The sequence below is a fragment of the Salmo salar genome, chromosome 01, assembly GCF_965601325.2.
Source record: "Salmo salar chromosome 01, fSalSal1, whole genome shotgun sequence".
In the NCBI taxonomy this organism is placed as follows: domain Eukaryota; kingdom Metazoa; phylum Chordata; class Actinopteri; order Salmoniformes; family Salmonidae; genus Salmo; species Salmo salar.
The window spans coordinates 24,258,154-24,276,815 of NC_138291.1; the positions used below are offsets into that span (position 1 = coordinate 24,258,154).

The window sequence follows — 18,662 nt, forward strand, 5'->3', positions numbered from 1 at the left end:
TAGATTTTTTAGAAATGCAGGAAATTAGGTTTGAATGCCCAAAAAATTCTGACTGAGGACCCCCAGACACCCCGCCAGGTTATGTCCCCCCCACTTCTAAAGCCAAAGTTGCGCCCCTGATTACAGCTGACTAATATAACAGCAGCAGCATATACTGGAGGAAACCTTGATTTGATTCTGCTATACTTAAAAATGATTTCATACTGCTGTATGCACACAGCCTTTATATGTTGACTAATGCCACAACAAAGTCATTCCTGTATTGGTAATTATTGAATGAGAGAACACAGTTAAGTCAAGGAGCAAGGAATTTATTTTAAGTGTCATTATTGGTTCGCTAATCAGCACTAGACACCACAATACGCTTCCGGGACCCAGTGACCAAACAGGTTCCTGCACGCTGTGAAGCACTCCACTCTTGGTGTTACTGTTGATGTGGTGGAAACTGAAATTGCTGTGGGCTTGGCCACTAAATTGTTCTGTGTGAACAAATTAAAGAGAAACATTAGAATAATACAATTCAAGTGTGGCGCACAATACTTCAAGGAAACGTCTAAGAATTTTCAAATATAACATTTCTGCTAACTCAAACACTTGTGGCACTTACATGAATAATGCATGAGATTTATTTTCCTCTTGGGAGACATTTTAGGGATTGGGGAATCCTCAGGCTCTATGTCACTGTTCTGCAGCAAAGAGAAAACAAAAATACTAAGTTGAGTAAAAATCATATCAGCTGTTTTAGCAGTTATTTTCTAGTCTCACTATCAACACACAAAGCATAACTATCAATACATTGTCCTAGATGAGCAAAAGCTCACTTGTCTACAGTACAGTCGTGGCCAAAAGTTTTGAGAATGACACAAATATTAATTTTCACAAAGTCTGCTGCCTCAGTTTGTATGATGGAAATTTGCATATACTCCAGAATGTTATGAAGAGTGATCAGATTAATTACAATTAATTACAAAGTCCCTCTTTGCCATGCAAATGAACGGAATCCCCCCAAAACATTTCCACTGCATTTCAGCCCTGCCACAAAAGGACCAGCTGACCTCATGTCAGTGATTCTCTCGTTAAGACCAAGCTCCCGTGCAGCAGCTCTATTTCCTTTTCCAACAGCCAGATCAATCGCCTTCAACTTGAAAGCTGCATCATATGCATTTCGCCGTGTCTTTGCCATGATGAGGGTGACAACTGACTACCGTAATCAGAATGATGGGAAGTTTGAGAGTGCTCAATTTTTAATTTAAACAGTAGACAAAAAAGTTGTTTGACCTTAACCCGTTCGGCAATTTCATTGGTCTAATGAAAGCTTCTGTTTATTTTTTTTAAAATTGAAAGCGGGAAAAATCCATATATTAGCCGCGTCATTGTTTAAGCCGCGAGGTTCAAAGCCTGGGAAAAAAGTTGCGGCTTATAGTCCAGAATTTACGGTACTGACCAGCTCATGTTATAGACAGACGCGTGCTACATGGCAGACCAATCCGAACTCCTCTCTCTCGGCATGTCCAGCCCATCCATTATCTCAGCCAATCATGGCTAGAGGGAAGGTTGCTCCCTTTTTCTGTGGCTAAACCAACTAGGCTTGTAATTTAACAATTTTATTTGTATTTACAGATGGCATACAAGTTTGTTATTAAGGCACATGAAAGTTAATGTTCCAGAAGGCATCTGACAAAAACACATTTTGATTTAAAACATTTTTAAGTTCAAATGCCTCTCCTGTGAAGTAGTGACGTGTGACATACACCTAGTTTCCTGAAACAAGTCACAAATGTGATATTTCAGTTGTTATTTTTATACATTTGCAAAAATGTCTCAAAACCTGTTTTTGCTTTGTCATTATGGGGTATTTTGTGTAGATTGAGGGGGGGGAAACTATTTAATCCATTTTAGAATAAGGCTGTAATGTAACAAAATGTGGAAAAGTGAAGGGGTCTGAATACTTTCCAAATACACTGTATACTCCCCCAAACTAAATGTCTATTCAATTTGGAACATCATTGCTTACAGTTGAAATGGAACATTGTTATTTAGCAGTCTTCCTCCCACTGAAGAAGCACCAGGCATTTCGACTGCGTTACGGTGACTGTATTCCTGACAAGAGAACTTAAAACAGACCGAACTCCCACCGTCCATATGCCAAAGATTACTTGGTACACAATTGGTGTTCTGGATGGGGTTTGGAGAACTGCATCATCATCATCATGCCACTCAGACAGAAGGGATTTCTCTTTCTACAATATTTTGTTTGTTCTGAAAACGACCCTTGTAGAATTCTTGTAATGACCAGATGCTTAGCTTTGACTTCAATAAAGCATGGGAACTGCTGTTTGTTGAAGCTATGTACAGTCGTGGCAAAATGGTTTGAGAATGACAAATATTAATTTCCACAAAGTTTGCTGCTTAAGTGTCTTTAGATATTTTTGTCAGATGTTACTATGGAATACTGAATTATAATAACAAGCATTTCATAGGTGTCAAAGGCTTTTATTGACAATTACATGAAGTTGATGCAGAGTCAATATTTGCAGTGTTGACCTTTCTTTTTCAAGACCAATTGCAATGCTGTCAATTAACTTCTGGGCCACATCCTGACTGATGGCAGCCCATTATTGCATAATCAATGCTTGGAGTTTATCAGAATTTGTGGGGTTTTGTTTGTCCACCCGCCTCTTGAGGATTGACCACAAGTTCTCAATGGGATTATGGTCTGGGGAGTTTCCTGGCCATGGACCCAAAATATTGATGTTTTGTTCCCCGAGCCACTTAGTTATCACTTTTGCCTTATGGCAAGGTGCCATCATGCTGGAAAAGGTATTGTTCGTCACCAAACTGTTCATGTATGGTTGGGAGAAGTTGCTCTCGAAGGATGTGTTGATACCATTCTTTATTCATGGCTGTGTTCCTAGGCAAAATTGTGAGTGATCCCACTCCCTCGGCTGAGAAGCAACCCCACACATGAATGGTCTCAGGATGCTTTACTGTTGGCATGACACAGGACTGATGGTAGCGCTCACCTTGTCTTCTCCGGACAAGCTTTTTTCCCACATGCCCCAAACAATCGGAAAGGGGATTCAGAGAAAATGACTTTACCCCAGTCCTCAGCAGTTCAATCCCTGTACCTTTAGCAGAATATCAGTCTGTCCCTGATGTTTTTCCTGGAGAGAAGTGGCTTCTTTGCTGCCCTTCTTGACACCAGGCCATCCTCTAAAAGTCTTCGCCTCACTGTGCGTGCAGATGCACTCACACCTGCTTGCTGCCATTCCTGAGCAAGCTCTGTACTGGTGGTGCCCCAATCCCACAGCTGAATCAACTTTAGGAGACGGTCCTGGCACTTGCTGGACTTTCTTGGGTGCCATGAAGCCTTCTTCACAACAATTGCACCGCTCTCCTTGAAGTTCTTGATGATCCGATAAATGGTTGATTTAGGTGCAATCTTACTGGCAGCAATATCCTTGCCTGTGAAGCCCTTTTTGTGCAAAGCAATGATGACGGCACGTGTTTCCTTGCAGGTAACCATGATTGACAGAGGAAGAACAATGATTCCATGCACCACCCTCCTGTTGAAGCTTTCAGTCTGTTACTCGAACTCAATCAGCATGACAGAGTGATCTCCAGCCTTGTCCTCGTCAACACTCACACCTGTGTTAATGAGTCGATGATAAGACGTTGGAAACAGCAGCGTGAGGAATTGACTCAGTGCAAAAAGACAACTAAAGCTTACTGCTAATTTTCTATTTTTTGTTACAAGCTGTGTTTCGTTAAAGCCTATTTATTTTTGTTACAAGCCGTGTTTCGTTAAAGCCTGTGTAAAGTTCATTTGTTTCAATGTACCGGTAGGCACCTGTGGCTTATAGACATGTGCGGCTTATTTATGTTCAAAATAATATTATTTTTAAATTCAGTGGGTGCGGCTTATATTCAGGTGCGCTTAATAATCCGGAAATTACGGTATGTGTAGGTAATCCTTTCTAACACGTTTATTTTTATTTTTTTAAAGATCACGTAGAACTGCAAAAGTGTTGCTCTCCACTTTCTGCAGGACTGAGTTTTGAAATCAGTGGAATGCCCGGTAGAATTTGAGTATGACAGCTATGGACATGGAGAAAATTCTGGCGTTTTGATTGCAAATATGCAGAGGGAGTCGAAAAGAGAACACACAGAAGGCTGTTGTATAAAACACCTTTCTCCGGATTACATCTTCAAACTATTGGCAACCATTGCATCTGTGACAGAGAGGGAGAAGCGTCCATCCATGTGTACGGGTAAAAGTCTATCTAGCTACATTTTCAGATATAAGTTTCTAATTTAGTGAAAGTCGTTTTCATTTCAAGTTAAAGCATACTGTTAGCTAGCTAGCTAATGTTAGCTGGCTGGCTCGCTAGCTAACGTTACTTGTATGATCTGTGCAGTAATATTTGTATCTCAGAGCCATTTGCATTGCTAGTTATAGTCTGTCAGCTAGCTTGCAAACATTGAACCTGGTTGGTTCGCTACCTGCCGATTCATGCAGGGTAGTAACGTTATGAGTTGGGATTATGGTTCATTGTTTGGCTAGCTAGCTAGCTACATGTCTAAACAAAAGACTCCACTATGCAATCAACAATTTCACTGTACTCTTTACACCTTCTGTATCCTGTGCATGTGACAAATAAATGTTGATTTTATTTGATACAGTATGTGTTTACCAGAGACAGTAATGTGAAGAACAACATGACTTGCACCAAAGTCAAATTAGGATATAAACGTTAGGCCAAGTTCTAAGATTCTCCAGTAGATTGCCCTGCTTTTATTTCATCACACTCACAACTGTAAGCTATTTTCTGTAATTGGCTTGCCATTAACTTGTAAATAATGATCTTGAAGTGAGTTTATTTTCCTGTAATAATGAATACAAATGTGCTAAAGTGAAAACTTTGTCAGCTATATGATATGGTCATTTATTTGAACTGGCTAGCCAGCTAACTTGACATTAGCTAGCTAGCTAACAAGCTGGAAACGAACCAAAACATTGTTTAGAAAGTTACTTTTAGTTGCCTGGTTTGCTAGATTGACCTATACTAAATATATTTTTTAAGCATATGGGTTTATTGGTGTTAAAATACACCAGTTAAGCTATTTTGGACCACCAGGCTGCTGATGTCATTCACCCTGTAGTTTTTGTGTTTATACTTTTTCATAATGACAAGTTTGATATCGGACGACAATAGAATGTTTGTCAATGGGACAACTGTTGATAGACGTAATATAAACCAACCTTTAGTCCTGAAATCCTTGGTTGTTTAGTACATGGCCTCACATCGACGGGGCTGTAGTGGAGCAGGTTGAGAGCTTCAAGTTCCTTGGTGTCCACATCAACAACAAACTAGAATGGTTCAAACACACCAAGACAGTTGTGCAGAGGGCACGACAAAGCCTATTCCCCCTCAGGAAACTAAGAAGATTTGGCATGGGTCCTGAGATCCTCAAAAGGTTCTACAGCTGCAACATCGAGAGCATCCTGACTGGTTGCATCACTACCTGGTACGGCAATTGCTCGGCCTCTGACCGCAAGGCACTACAGAGGGTAGTGCGTACGGCCCAGTACATCACTGGGGCTAAGCTGCCTGCCATCCAGGACCTCTACACCAGGCGGTGTAAGAGGAAGGCCCTAAAAATTGTCAAAGACCCCAGCCACCCCAGTCATAGACTGTTCCCTCTACTACCGCATGGCCAAGTCTAGGACAAAAAGGCTTCTCAACAGTTTTTACCCTCAAGCCATAAGACTCCTGAACAGGTAATCAAATGGCTACCCGGACTATTTGCATTGTGTTCGCCCCCAACCCCTCTTTTTACGCTGCTGCTACTCTCTGTTTATCATATATGCATAGTCACTTTAACTATACATTCATGTACATACTACCTCAATTGGGCTGACCAACCAGTGCTCCCGCACATTGGCTAACCGGGCTATCTGCATTGTGTCCCACGACCCGCCAACCCCTCTTTTACGCTACTGCTACTCTCTGTTCATCATATATGCATAGTCACTTTAACCATACCTACATGTACATACTACCTCAATCAGCCTGACTAACCGGTGTCTGTATGTAGCCTCGCTACTTTTATAGCCTCGCTACTGTATTTTACTGTTTTATTTCTTTACTTACCTATTGTTCACCTAATACCTTTTTTGCACTATTGGTTAGAGCCTGTAAGTAAGCATTTCACTGTAAGGTCTACACCTGTTGTATTTGGCGCACATGACAAATAAACTTTGATTTGATTTGACATGTGAATCCTTAAAGAGATGGGTGGGGCTAAGGCTTAAGAGGGTGTGAACTATGCTGGGTGTAGACAAAGAAGAGCTCTCCAGTATGTTTAATAAAACATTTTCTCAAAACTTGGGTTATAAGGTGATCAACATTCAAAGCAGAATTACTTTCTCATTTTTCCTCAACTGTAGTATATGATATACCATTTTGAAACTCAGAGTCTCTACTTTTATCCAATGTAAAAAAAACACAATTTCACATTTTGCTACATAAGACCAAATCGAGCTGGTCGGTCTACACGCTTGGCACACCTGTATTTGGGGCGTTTCTCCCATTCCCTGCAGATCCTCTCAAGCTCTGTCAGGTTGGATGGGGAGCGTCGCTGCACATATTTTTTCAGGTCTCCAGAAATGTCCAATCAGGTTCAAGTCTGGGCTCTGGCTGGGCCACTCCTGCGTTGTCTTGGCTGTGTGCTTAGGGTCATTGTCCTGTTGGAAGGTGAACCTTCCCCCCAGTTTGAGGTCCTTAGTGCTCTGGAGCAGATTTTCATGAAGGATCTCTGTACTTTGCTCCATTCATCTTTGCCTCGATCCTGACTAGTCTCCCAGTCCCTGAAACTGAAAAACATCCCCACAGCATGATGCTAACACCACGATGCTTCACCGTAGGGATGGTATTGGCCAGGTGATGAGCGGTGCCCGGTTTCCACCTGACGTGACTCTGGGCATTCAAAAAAATATTTTCCTTTTGCCTACACATACTGTAAGTGGCTATCCCGCAATTTGGAAGATGCATTGTATGTATATTCAAAAATTATTTTATACAATAGGCTTCATGTCAGTACCAACTTTCATTCAGAAATGATGGCTTAATAATAATAAAAATGGTGCTCCTGTAGGCTACCTAAAAAAAAAAATAGCACTACAGAAATTGTTATAAATGTAAAGCAATTATGACGTGTGGTCAACTGATAATTCCAGCACTGGGACACCTTCATTGCGCTGCTATGAGACGAGCAGCTTGATAAATAAATCAAAGTCAGATTTTTGTTTTCACTGAATCTCCGTTTGGATATTTGGTTACAATAAGGCTGGGAAATGTTAGCTAAGTTGAGGTGAGAAAGAGCTCATGAGTTTATCAATTGAAAGCAATGCAGATCTTCTCTATACACACACACACACACACACACACACACACACACACACACACACACACACACACACACACATTAGGCCTCTAGCCTACCCGATGAGCTTTCCCGATGTTTTCCTGAACTTTCCAATACTTTTCTGATGCATTTCAGTCACTTAGCCTACTGATGCGAATAAACATTTGTACACTTTCCCATAGGCGATTCAAGTAATTTGACATATTGTTTAAAAAGGTCATAAGGCCTACAATCGATTTAATGAATTAATAAGTGTTGATTTAATTTATTTATCATTGGGAAAGGCACAGCGCATGGAAGAAAAAAGTGCTGCAGGAAGCGGTGCTGGAATTGCTGCAGATACAGTTGAAGTCAGAAGTTTACATACACCTTAGCCAAATACATTTAAACTCAGTTTTTCACAGTTCCTGATATTTAATCATAGTAAAAATTCCCTGTCTTAGGTCAGTTAGGATCACCACTTTTATTTTAAGAATGTGAAATGTCAGAATAATAGAGTGATTTATTTCAGCATTTTATTTCTTTCATCACATCCCCAGTGGGTCAGAAGTTTACATGCACTCAATTAGTATTTGGTAGCATTGCCTTTAAATTGTTTAACTTGGGTCAAACATTTCGGGTAGCCTTCCACAAGCTTCTCACAATAAGTTGGGTAAATTTTGGCCCATTCCTCCTGACAGAGCTGGTGTAACTGAGTCAGGTTTGTAGGCTTCCTTGCTCGCACACGCTTTTTCAGTTCTGCCCACATTTTCTATAGCATTGAGGTCAGGGCTTTGTGATGGCCACTCCAATACCATGACATTGTTGTCCTTAAGCCATTTTGCCAGAACTTTGGAAGTATGCTTGGGGTCATTGTCCATTTGGAAGACCCATTTGCGACCAAGCTTTAACTTCCTGAATGATGTCTTGAGATGTTGCTTCAATATATCCACATAATTTTCCTGCCTCATGATGCCATCTATTTTGTGAAGTGCATCAGTCCCTCCTGCAGCAAAGCACCCCCACAAATGATGCTGCCAACCCTGTGCTTCATGGTTGGAATGGTGTTTTTCGGCTTGCAAGCGTTCCCCTTTTCCTCCAAACATAACGATGGTCATTATGGCCAAACAGTTCTATTTTTGTTTCATCAGACCAGAGGACATTTCTCCAAAAAGTACGATCTTTGTCCCCATGTGCAGTTGCAAACCGTAGTTTTTATGGCAGTTTTGGAGCAGTGGCTTCTTCCTTGCTGAGCGGCCTTTCAGGTTATGTCGATATAGGACTCGTTTTACTATGGGTAAAGATACTTTTGTATCGGTTTCCTCCAGCATCTTCACAAGGTCCTTTGGTGTTGTTCTAGGATTGATTTGCACTTTTCGCACCAAAGTACGTTCATCTCTAGGAGACAGAACGTGTCACCTTCCAGAGCGGTATGACAGCTGCGTGGTCCCATGGTGTTTATACTTGCGTGCTATTGTTTGTACAGATGAACGTGGTACCTTCAGGCATTTGGAAATTGCTCCCAAGGATGAACCAGACTTGTGGAGGTCTACAATTTTATTTATTGGCTGATTTCTTTTGATTTTCCCATGATGTCAAGCAAAGAGGCACTGAGTTTGAAGGTAGGCCTTGAAATACATCCACAGGTACATCTCCAATTGACTCACATTATGTCAATTAGCCTATCAAAAGCTTCTAAATCCATGACATGTTCTGGAATTTTCCAAACTTTTTAAAGGCACAGTCAACTCTGACCCACTGGAATTGTGATACAGCGAAATAATCTGTCTGTAAACAATTATTGGAAAAATTACTTGTCATGCACAAAGTAGATGTCCTAACCGACTTGCCAAAACTATAGTTTGTTAACAGGGAGTTTTTCCTAGCCACCGTGCTTCTACACCTGCATTGCTTGCTGTTTGGGGTTTTAGGCTGGGCTTCTGTACAGCACTTTGAGATATCAGCTGATGTAAGAAGGGCTATATAAATAAATTTGATTTGATTTAACAAGAAATTTGTGGAGTGGTTGAAAAACGAGTTTTAATGACTCCAACCTAAGTGTATGTAAACTTCCGACTTCCACTGTAAATTGAAATACATTTACCAAATGATATAATTACTACTGTCTCTATAAATAAATTAAATCATTGAAAATACTACACCAGCATAATTTAGCCACATAGGATCAATAGCTTTTTTAAATGCTGTAGATTGTGTTTTGTCACATAATGAGCACATAGGCCTAGTCTACAGTCGGGAATCCTGCAATTGGGCATTTCACACGACAAATATAAAACAGCTGATTGTTGAGTTGTGGATGTCAATGAACAGCAGGCAGCAGCTAGAAGGTATTTTGCAATATTTCAAAATACAATTGGGGAAAAAGTCTGAATAGGTGAATGCCACTGGCAAGTTGGTGGACATGGATTTCCTCATATTGTAGGCCTAAAATCTGTGTACCCACTCTTTTCATTTGCCTACGCTATTGATTGCATTTAAGACATGGGTCCTTCATTTTGTTGATCTCAGTATGTGAATGTCGGAGTAGCTTGTCATTCTTGTCATTTGCTTGGAATAAAAATATATTATTGTAATGTGTCCAGTTAGGTAAAATGACGTAGAATTTCAGGAAATTATTTTAGAAAAGGCCCTTTTTTCCTCTGACCCACAAACTCCTCTGCCCCTGGTCTTCAGGACTGAGCCCCAAACTTTATGAAACTTGGGTGATGGCCCAGATCCAGAGCATCCCAAACATGCTCAGTGGGTGACATGTCTGGTGAGTATGCAGGCCATGGATGAACTGGGACATTTTCAGCTTCCAGGAATTGTGTACAGATCCTTGCGACATGTGGCCGTGCTTTATCATGTTGAAACATGAGGTGGTAATGGCAAATGAATGGCACAACAATGGGCCTCAGGATCTCGTCACACAGTGGCGATTTTAGCATGTAAATCTTGGTGGGGCAAACTTTTTTATGCATGCCAGCAAAGCCACTACACAGCACTAAAACAATACATTAATTGCACTATAACAGTGACAAACTGTTAGGGCCTACATAAAGCTGCCCCAACAGCAGAGCTTTCTTTTCAGCACCATGGAGTGAATCCTTACCACTGCTACACCTGGCTATCAGTGGAGTCTTGTCTGGCAGCGAAACAGTTCATTCAGCCTAATTTACTGCCTTTTAAAAAAACATAGCTGATATGGCTGACTTGCTTAAACAAATGTGGTTTCTACTGACAATTGAGATGTACAAACTATGGCATAAGGGGACGACGAGCGAATAAGAGACAATCCGTAATTTTGATTAAGACATTAATGAGCGAGCTAGGACGGACGTAGTCAATAACTATTTGTTCAATGACCTTTAAATGGCGTCAGACCAAGGCTCTGCATCGGTCCTCGTGCTCCTAGACCTTAGTGCTGCTTTTGACACTATCAATCACCAATCACCACGTTCATTTGGAGAGATTGGAATCCCTAATTGGTCTACATGGAAAAGTTCTGGCATGATTTAGATATTTCGGAACGATATCAGTTCGTGTCTGTTGATGGTTTGTCCTCTGACAACTCAATTGTAAGTTTCAGTGTTCCTCAAGGTTCCATTTTAGGACCACCACTATATATTTTTACTATAAATTTTACCTCTTGGTGATAACATTGTTTCCGAATGACAACTTTCACTGCTATGCGGGCGATACACAGCTGTACATTTCGATTCAACATGGTGAAGCCCCAAAATTGCCCTCCCTGGAAGCCTGTGTTTCAGACATAAGGAGGTGGATGGCAGCAATTTTTTAAATTTTAAATTCAGACAAAACAGAGATGCTTGTTCTAGGTCTCAAGAAACAAAGATCTTCTGTTGGATCTGACAATCTTGATGGTTGTACAGTCGTTTCAAATAAAACAGCGAAGGACCTGGTCTCGACCTTTGTCTTTATTGAACTCATCTCTTCAGTAGGTCCTATGATTAAGTGTAGTCAGGCCCAGGGGTACGAAGGTGAACGGAAAGGCACAGGAGCGATGAACCGCCCTTGCTGTCTGCCTGGCCGGTTCCCCTTTCTCCACTGGGATTGTCTGCCTCTGACCCTATTACGGGGGTTGAGTAATTGGCTTACTAGTTCTCTTCCATGCTGTCCCTAGGAGGGGTGCGTCACTTGAGTGGATTAAGTCACTGACGTGATCTTCCTGTCCGGGTTGGCGCCTCCTCTGGTTTGTGCAGTGGGGGAAGTTTTTGTGGGCTATACTCAGCTTTGTCTCAGGGTAGTAAGTTGGTGGTTTGCAGATATCCCTCTAGTGGTGTGGGGGCTGTGCTTTGGCAAAGTGGGTGGGGTTATATCCTGCCTGGTTGGTCCTGTCCGAGGGTATCGTCAGACGGGGCCACAGTTTCTCCCGACCCCTTCTGTCTCAGCCTCCAGTATCTATGCTGCAATAGTTTGTGTGGGGGGCTGGGGTCAGTCTGTTATCTGGTGTAATTCTCCTGTCTTATCCCGTGTCCTGTGTGAATTTAAGTATGCTCCCTCTAATTCTCTCTCTCTCTCTCTCTCTCTCTCTCCCTCTCCTCCCGGAGGACCTGAGCCCTAGGACCATGCCTCAGGACTACCTGTCCTGATGACTCCTTGCTGTCCCCAGTCCACCTGGTCATGCTGCTGCTCCAGTTTCAACTGTTCTGCCTGCAGCTATGGAACCCTGACCTGTTCACCGGACGTGCTACCTTGTCCCAGCCCCGCTGTTTTCGACTCTCTCTCGCTCTCTCTCTACCGTACCTGCTGTCTCGAACTCTGAATGCTCGGCTATGAAAAGCCAACTGACATTTACTCCCGAGGTACTGACCTGTTGCACCCTCTACAACAACTGTGATGATTAGTATTTGACCCTGCTGGTAATCTATGAACATTTTAACATCTTGGCTGTTATAATCTCCAACCGGCACAGCCAGAAGAGGACTGGCCACCCGTCAGAGCCTGGTTCCTCTCTAGGTTTCTTCCTAGGTTTTGCCTTTCTAGGGCATTTTTCCTAACCATTAGTGCTTCTACATCTGCATTGCTTGCTGTTTGGGGTTTTAGGCTGGGTTTCTGTATAGCATTGACTGATGTAAAAAGGGCTTTATAAATACATTTGATTTATTGGTTCATCACTTTTGAAATGTACAGCGTTCTTATAATATTCTCCCTGTACACCAAGTCAGAACTGTAGGATAAATAAAGGGGGCATATAAGCAAACAATGAAAGCTTTTACAATATTGGATGATTACATTTTTCTCTAAAACAGGCTATAGGCTACATGTGCACCACCAAGTCAGAACTGTATGCTAAGTTATGAGGGGGGAAAGTGACCAAATGATTAGGTTGCGGAACATGGGCTACTAACTAGAGGTCGACCGATTAATCGGCATGAATGATTAATTAGGGCCGATTTCAAGTTTTCACAACAATCGGTAATCTGCATTTTTGGATGCCAATTATGGCCGATTACATTGCATTCCACGAGGAAACTGCGTGGCAGGCTGACTATCTGTTACGCGAGTGCAGCAAGGAGCCAAGGTAAGTTTTGAGCTAGCATTAAACTTATCTTATATAAAAACAATCTTCACATAATCACTAGTTAACTACACATGGTTGATATTACTAGGTTAACTAGCTTGTCCTGCGTTGCATATAATCAATGCGGTGCCTGTTGATTTATCATCAAATCACAGCCTACTTCGCCAAACGGGTGATGATATAACAAAAGCACAATCGTTGCACAAATGTACCTAACCATAAACATCAATGCCTTTCTTAAAATCAATACACAGAAGTATATTTTTTTAAACCTGCATATTTAGTTAAAAGAAATTCATGTTAGCAGGCAATGTTAACTATGGAAATTGTCATTTCTCTTGAGTTTATTGCACGCAGAGTCAGGGTATATGCAATAGTTTGGGCCGCCTTGCTCGTCGCGAACTAATTTGCCAGAATTTTACATAATTATGACATAACATTGAAGGTTGTGCAATGTAACAGCAATATTTAGACTTAGGGTTGCCACCCATTCAATAAAATACGGAACGGTTCCGTATTTCACTGAAAGAATAAACGTTTTATTTATTTATATTTGACCATATTAATGATCTAAGGCTCGTATTTCTGTGTGTTTATCGTATTATAATTAAGTCTATGATTTGATAGAACAGTCTGACTCAGTAGTTGTAGGCAGCATCAGACTCGTAAGCATTCATTCAAACAGCACTTTCCTGCATTTGCCAGCAGCTCTTCGCAATGCTTGAAGCACAGCGCTGTTTATGACTTCAAGTTTATATCCCGAGATTAGGCTGGCAATACTATAGTGCCTATAAGAACATCCAATAGTCAAAGGTATATGAGATACAAATGGTATAGAGAGAAATAGTCCTATAATTCCTATAACTACAACGTAAAACTTATTAACTGGGAATATTGAAAACTCATGTTAAAAGGAACCACCAACTTTCATATGTTCTCATGTTCTGAGCAAGGAACTTAAACGTTAGCTTTTTTTTGCATGGCACGTTGCACTTTTACTTTCTTATCCAACACTGTGTTTTTGTATTATTTAAACCAAATTGAACATGTTTCATTATTTATTTGAGACAAAATCATTTTAATGTATTATATTAAGTTAAAATAAGTGTTCATTCAGTATTGTTGTAATTGTCATTATTACAAATATATATATAAAAATCGTCCGATTAATCGGTATCGGCTTTTTTTGGTCCTCCAATAATTGGTATCGGTATTGAAAAATTATAATCGGTTGACCTCTACTAACAGCTTACTACACAACATACACTTAGTATTACTTTCTTAGCTACAGTATACATATCTCCTGGCATATTACATAATTTATGCAACAGCATACAATACATTTTTGGACTCACCTTGTTATACTGGGCTCACTTGAACAGGAAGGTGGCGCGGTGGTCCTTGTGGGCAAATTGTGTCATCAAACTTTGTCATCCAAGTCTGGCATTCTCTGGATTCATGGTGCTTCAAGACAACTAGGAACTCTGAAAAAACAAGGTTGAATCATGAAGTCAGTGATCTTCAGGTCGGAGCTCTAGAAAGAAGTCCGAGTCCCAGATTTGGAATTCCGAGTTGGATGACCGTTCAAAAGTTGTCTTGAACTCACTGAAGTCTGAGATTTCCAAGTTTCCATTTGTTTTGAATGCGGCAGAAGTCATGCTAGATTGTCAGCAGGGCCAATGTATTCAATATTTTCTGGCCCATGGGGTTGCATGTGAATGTTTATCCTTTTAAGCTTGGAAAAGAGACCCTTAAACCCTGACTTGGACCACACACCTTCTCCACTGAATAGCAGGCTAGTGATTGCTTTGCAATGCTTTTAATTAGATACTTATTCATTCCAAGCCACTCATTGTTGAATTTGCGATTTCCAACTTAGCCGATGAGCACCGACACATTTTATCATGAATTGTTCTTCATCTGACAAGGATTGAAAGGGATTTGACAGTAGATTGTCGACTTGATTCATGTTGACTGCTTGTCTAGCTAAGATTTTGAAAGTATGATGTTGACATGATCACTCCAGACAAAGCTACGGTAGATATTTGATTTCAAAACAGGCGACACATTTGAGTTGTTTGCTAAATCCCTGAATTGTATTTTATTGAATCTATTTAACTAGGCAAGTGAGTTAAGAACAAATTCTTAGTTACAATGACGGCCTACCTACAGGGTCAGCCCCTGGAGCAAATTAGGGCTACGTGCCTCGCTCAAGGACACATTGACAGGTTTTTCACCTTTTCGGCTCGGGTATTCAAACCAGCGACCTTTCGGTTACTGTCCCAACGCTCTAAGCGTTAGGCTACCTGCCGCCCAAATGAATGACGGGTCGCCACGGTATCTGTGCATTCAAATTGCCATCGATAAAATGCAATTGTGTTCGTTGTCTGTAGCTTGTGCCTGCCCATGCCATAACCCCACCGCCACCATAGGACACGCTGTTAACACCGCCTTCTGCCCGGTACAGTTGAAATCGGGATTCATCTATGAACTGCACACTTATCCAGCGTGCCAGTGACCATTGAGTAGGTATTTGCCAATTGAAGTTGGTTCTGCCCACTGATTAATTTGCTCCCATTGGAAACGACAGGCTGTGATCTATCTTGGGTTATTTTTTTTATTATTGAAATGGTGTATAAACTATGATGGAGTGGAGTTTAGTCTGCTGCTTGACCAAACAACTAGTCATAAAATGATGAAGTCGGCCTAGGTCATCGAGTGTCGCTCTTGAAAATTCCACCCTGCAACCCCTTCCGCTTGAAAACATTCCGCTTGTTCTTGAGGGTCTGTTTGCCACAGGAACTGCGCATATTCTATGCACTTTCCACAGCAGTTAGGACGGTGGGGTGATGAGTAAATCTTTCCCAAATAGAGTGCACATTATGTGGTTTACAAACAAAGTTTATTTCCAATACACCGGAATTGCATTAAAACGTAGACATTGTTTTGGACGAGTTTACTGTTTACTGGCAAGCAACCCGTACAAGCAGTATGAACCATAATAGATCATATAAAAACATGGATCGTACTAAACACAGCGCGAGAAAATAAATATCGCGAGAGAACAGCATACATAACCGCTCCCCTGCTTGTTATCAAAGCCGTGAATACAGTCGGAGGTTATTCTCGAATTTAAAATTTGTTGTTATTTTGCTGTGTTCTTTTACAATGGAAATTCTAGAGCTCTTGCCATCAAGCTTCGGATATGTCATATTTACATACTTTTATAGCTGGATCATGTTGACTTATCTTGGTGTTAAGGTTGGAGCTGCCAGAAAGAAATACGATGTGAAAGTAAGTACATGATGTTTCTGGATGATGATGATGATGCAGAAATTAAATAACTGTGTTGCAATGCCAGATAAGTACATTTTAGCACTGTAATCCGTCTGGACATAGCCTTCTTCTGTTCTGACCCGAGTTTATATAAACGAATTCCAATCCTGCTCAAATTGGGAGCTTCATTCAGTGTCAGTCGGTCACCTCTTGCCTTGACCGTACTTGAGGTGTTATGTACTTGGGGCTAAAGCAAAACACATTGAAGTGAACTTGACCTGCGCTATGTATAGTAAGTAGTCTGTTATGCAAACAACAATATGTACATGAGAAATACAGGTCACCTGATGATGCAGACGTTGTATATGTTAATGTCTTTCCCCTCTTCCATTATGCCAAGTATTTTGAATCTTGTCTCCAAGAACTTGGCCCTAATGCACCCCTACTCCATCCTAACGATGATGATGCAGTTGTAGTAGATGGCTACTACTATCCCTATTGCTGGTACAGGAGCTCAGAGAAAATGAGTATTACTATGCCACTTCTCACAGAATTGTTTTTCTCCTCCACTGGGCAGTACCCTACCATGTACAGTGACAAGGAGCAGGTGTTCAACTGCATCCAGAGGGCCCACCAGAACACATTAGAGGTCTACCCACAGTGGCTTGTGTTTCAAACCATTGCAGCTCTTGTCTATCCAGTACGTATCTGCTTACACAAACCAGCATTACCAGGTTACATCACTTACACCGCCACACACATGGGTTGGATTTAATGTCAGTTTACATTTGAGTGGCTCTTTCACAACCACATTCAGAAACTAGTAGTCACCCATTTTAAAATCCTCTAAATCCTCTTCCAAATTACTGCATGCTACTACCTAGTTGAACAGCATTCTTTTGTCAACTCACACACAGTGCACTATTGGCCTTATCCCTGTGTAAATACTGATAGATAAACGCTTCTAAAGAAAGGTTTATCACCAGTGTAATTTTCTGATAATAAGTAAGCCAAGTGGGAGTGGCATACCATGTTCTCTGGATGATCATTGACAGCATGTGCTGCATTTCTGTCCTCTTTACACAACCAACGACAGCACATACTAGTATAGGCCACACCTCACTGGTGTTGTGACAATGATTCAGCGTCTTCTCTATTTGACAGTTCACTGGCTGTTACACTCTCCTACTTCCTCACTCTGTGTTTTACCCTTTTTATTGTTATCCAATCACTCATCCCTCCACTTATAAGACTTATGCAGCTGTGCTGGGAGCCATCTGGGTCACCAGCAGGTTCTCCTATGCCTGGGGTTACTACACCGGAGGTAAGACCATCTGTTGTAATGACATTGCACATCATGACATCAACATCTCTTATCTTTGTTTATTACTTTTGAGCCAGTTTCCATTCAATAATTCACAAACAGGGTCACAGGGCATGAGTGAAAAAGGTTAAACTCCCAATACACTCCTTGTAGATTAGATATGTTTTTAGCAACTGTTTAGTATTTCAACCATAACTGCATTTCATCATTATTGTATACCATTATGAAAATTAGTACTACAGCTGTATTTTGTGAAATGTGTTGAAATATCCCCACATTCTGCAAAATGGTAGCAGGTAATGATTGGAAGAATCGCACTCTTATTCAGCATTTTATAAATGGCTGTAAACTATAATAATTATATTCCCCCTCCCAGATCCAGCCAAGAGGATGAAGGGTGCCTATGGGTACATTGGTTATTTTGGAGTCATCATTCTTTCCATCGCAGTGGCTTTGCAGTTGCTTGGAGTCTTGTGAGCCAGCTAGTTCTGTCCCCTATTTGCCCTTTTTACTAAAGAAATATATCTCTTGCAGTTGCTTGTGCCTTTTTATTCAAACAGCCACTATGATATCATGTAGCTGAAAAATATATTTTCAATTATGATAGTCTTTCATTTCTGTCGTCTTACCAGCGTGTAAACAATTATAGGCCTATGTGTTACTGCAACTTAATTTAGTTTTGTTAGCTGATACTGTGAGGACCAAGATTGTGATGTTTTTTTTATATGATTATCAGGCATTTGTAACCTTTCATGCCCATGTACTGACAACGCTATGTTAATAAAGATGAATGGAAACATTGTCAGAAGTTATTTATCTCATATTCAACCATGTTATTAATTCTTATGTGCTAGACTTGATATATAATTTTCCGAAGGGTAGAGAAATATAGAAGGCAAATAATATGACACTTGTGGTCTCTTGACTGTTTCATGTAAATTGGTGGACTTGTACATCAAACTAGGTCATGAAACAATCTACCAACCAATGGTCCCCCACACCCCTTAATATGCCAGTGAGATGCAGACAGTAGCTTAAACTGTTGTGACCCACTGGCCCATAGTGATTCTCTGTGATCACTGACTTCACACAGCTCTATGAATTCTCTTT

General features: G+C 40.9%; 1 protein-coding gene and 1 long non-coding RNA gene across 2 annotated transcripts; one reads left to right on the top strand and one right to left on the bottom strand.

The window, feature by feature from the left end:
* Positions 1-295: 295 nt before the first annotated feature.
* Positions 296-3,887, bottom strand: LOC106579711 (uncharacterized). The gene is made up of 2 exons (XR_001322716.3): positions 608-3,887; positions 296-479 (listed from the first exon to the last, which is right to left on the bottom strand). It is a non-coding gene; the product is annotated as an uncharacterized LOC106579711 (long non-coding RNA).
* A 12,063-nt stretch (positions 3,888-15,950) lies between these two features.
* Positions 15,951-18,353, top strand: mgst3b (microsomal glutathione S-transferase 3b). Its single transcript, XM_014159960.3, has 4 exons — positions 15,951-16,246; positions 16,806-16,928; positions 17,480-17,552; positions 17,929-18,353. Exons 1-4 carry the CDS (start codon positions 16,121-16,123, stop codon positions 18,027-18,029), a joined length of 423 nt encoding a protein of 140 aa, XP_014015435.1. The 5' UTR covers positions 15,951-16,120; the 3' UTR covers positions 18,030-18,353.
* Positions 18,354-18,662: the final 309 nt, after the last annotated feature.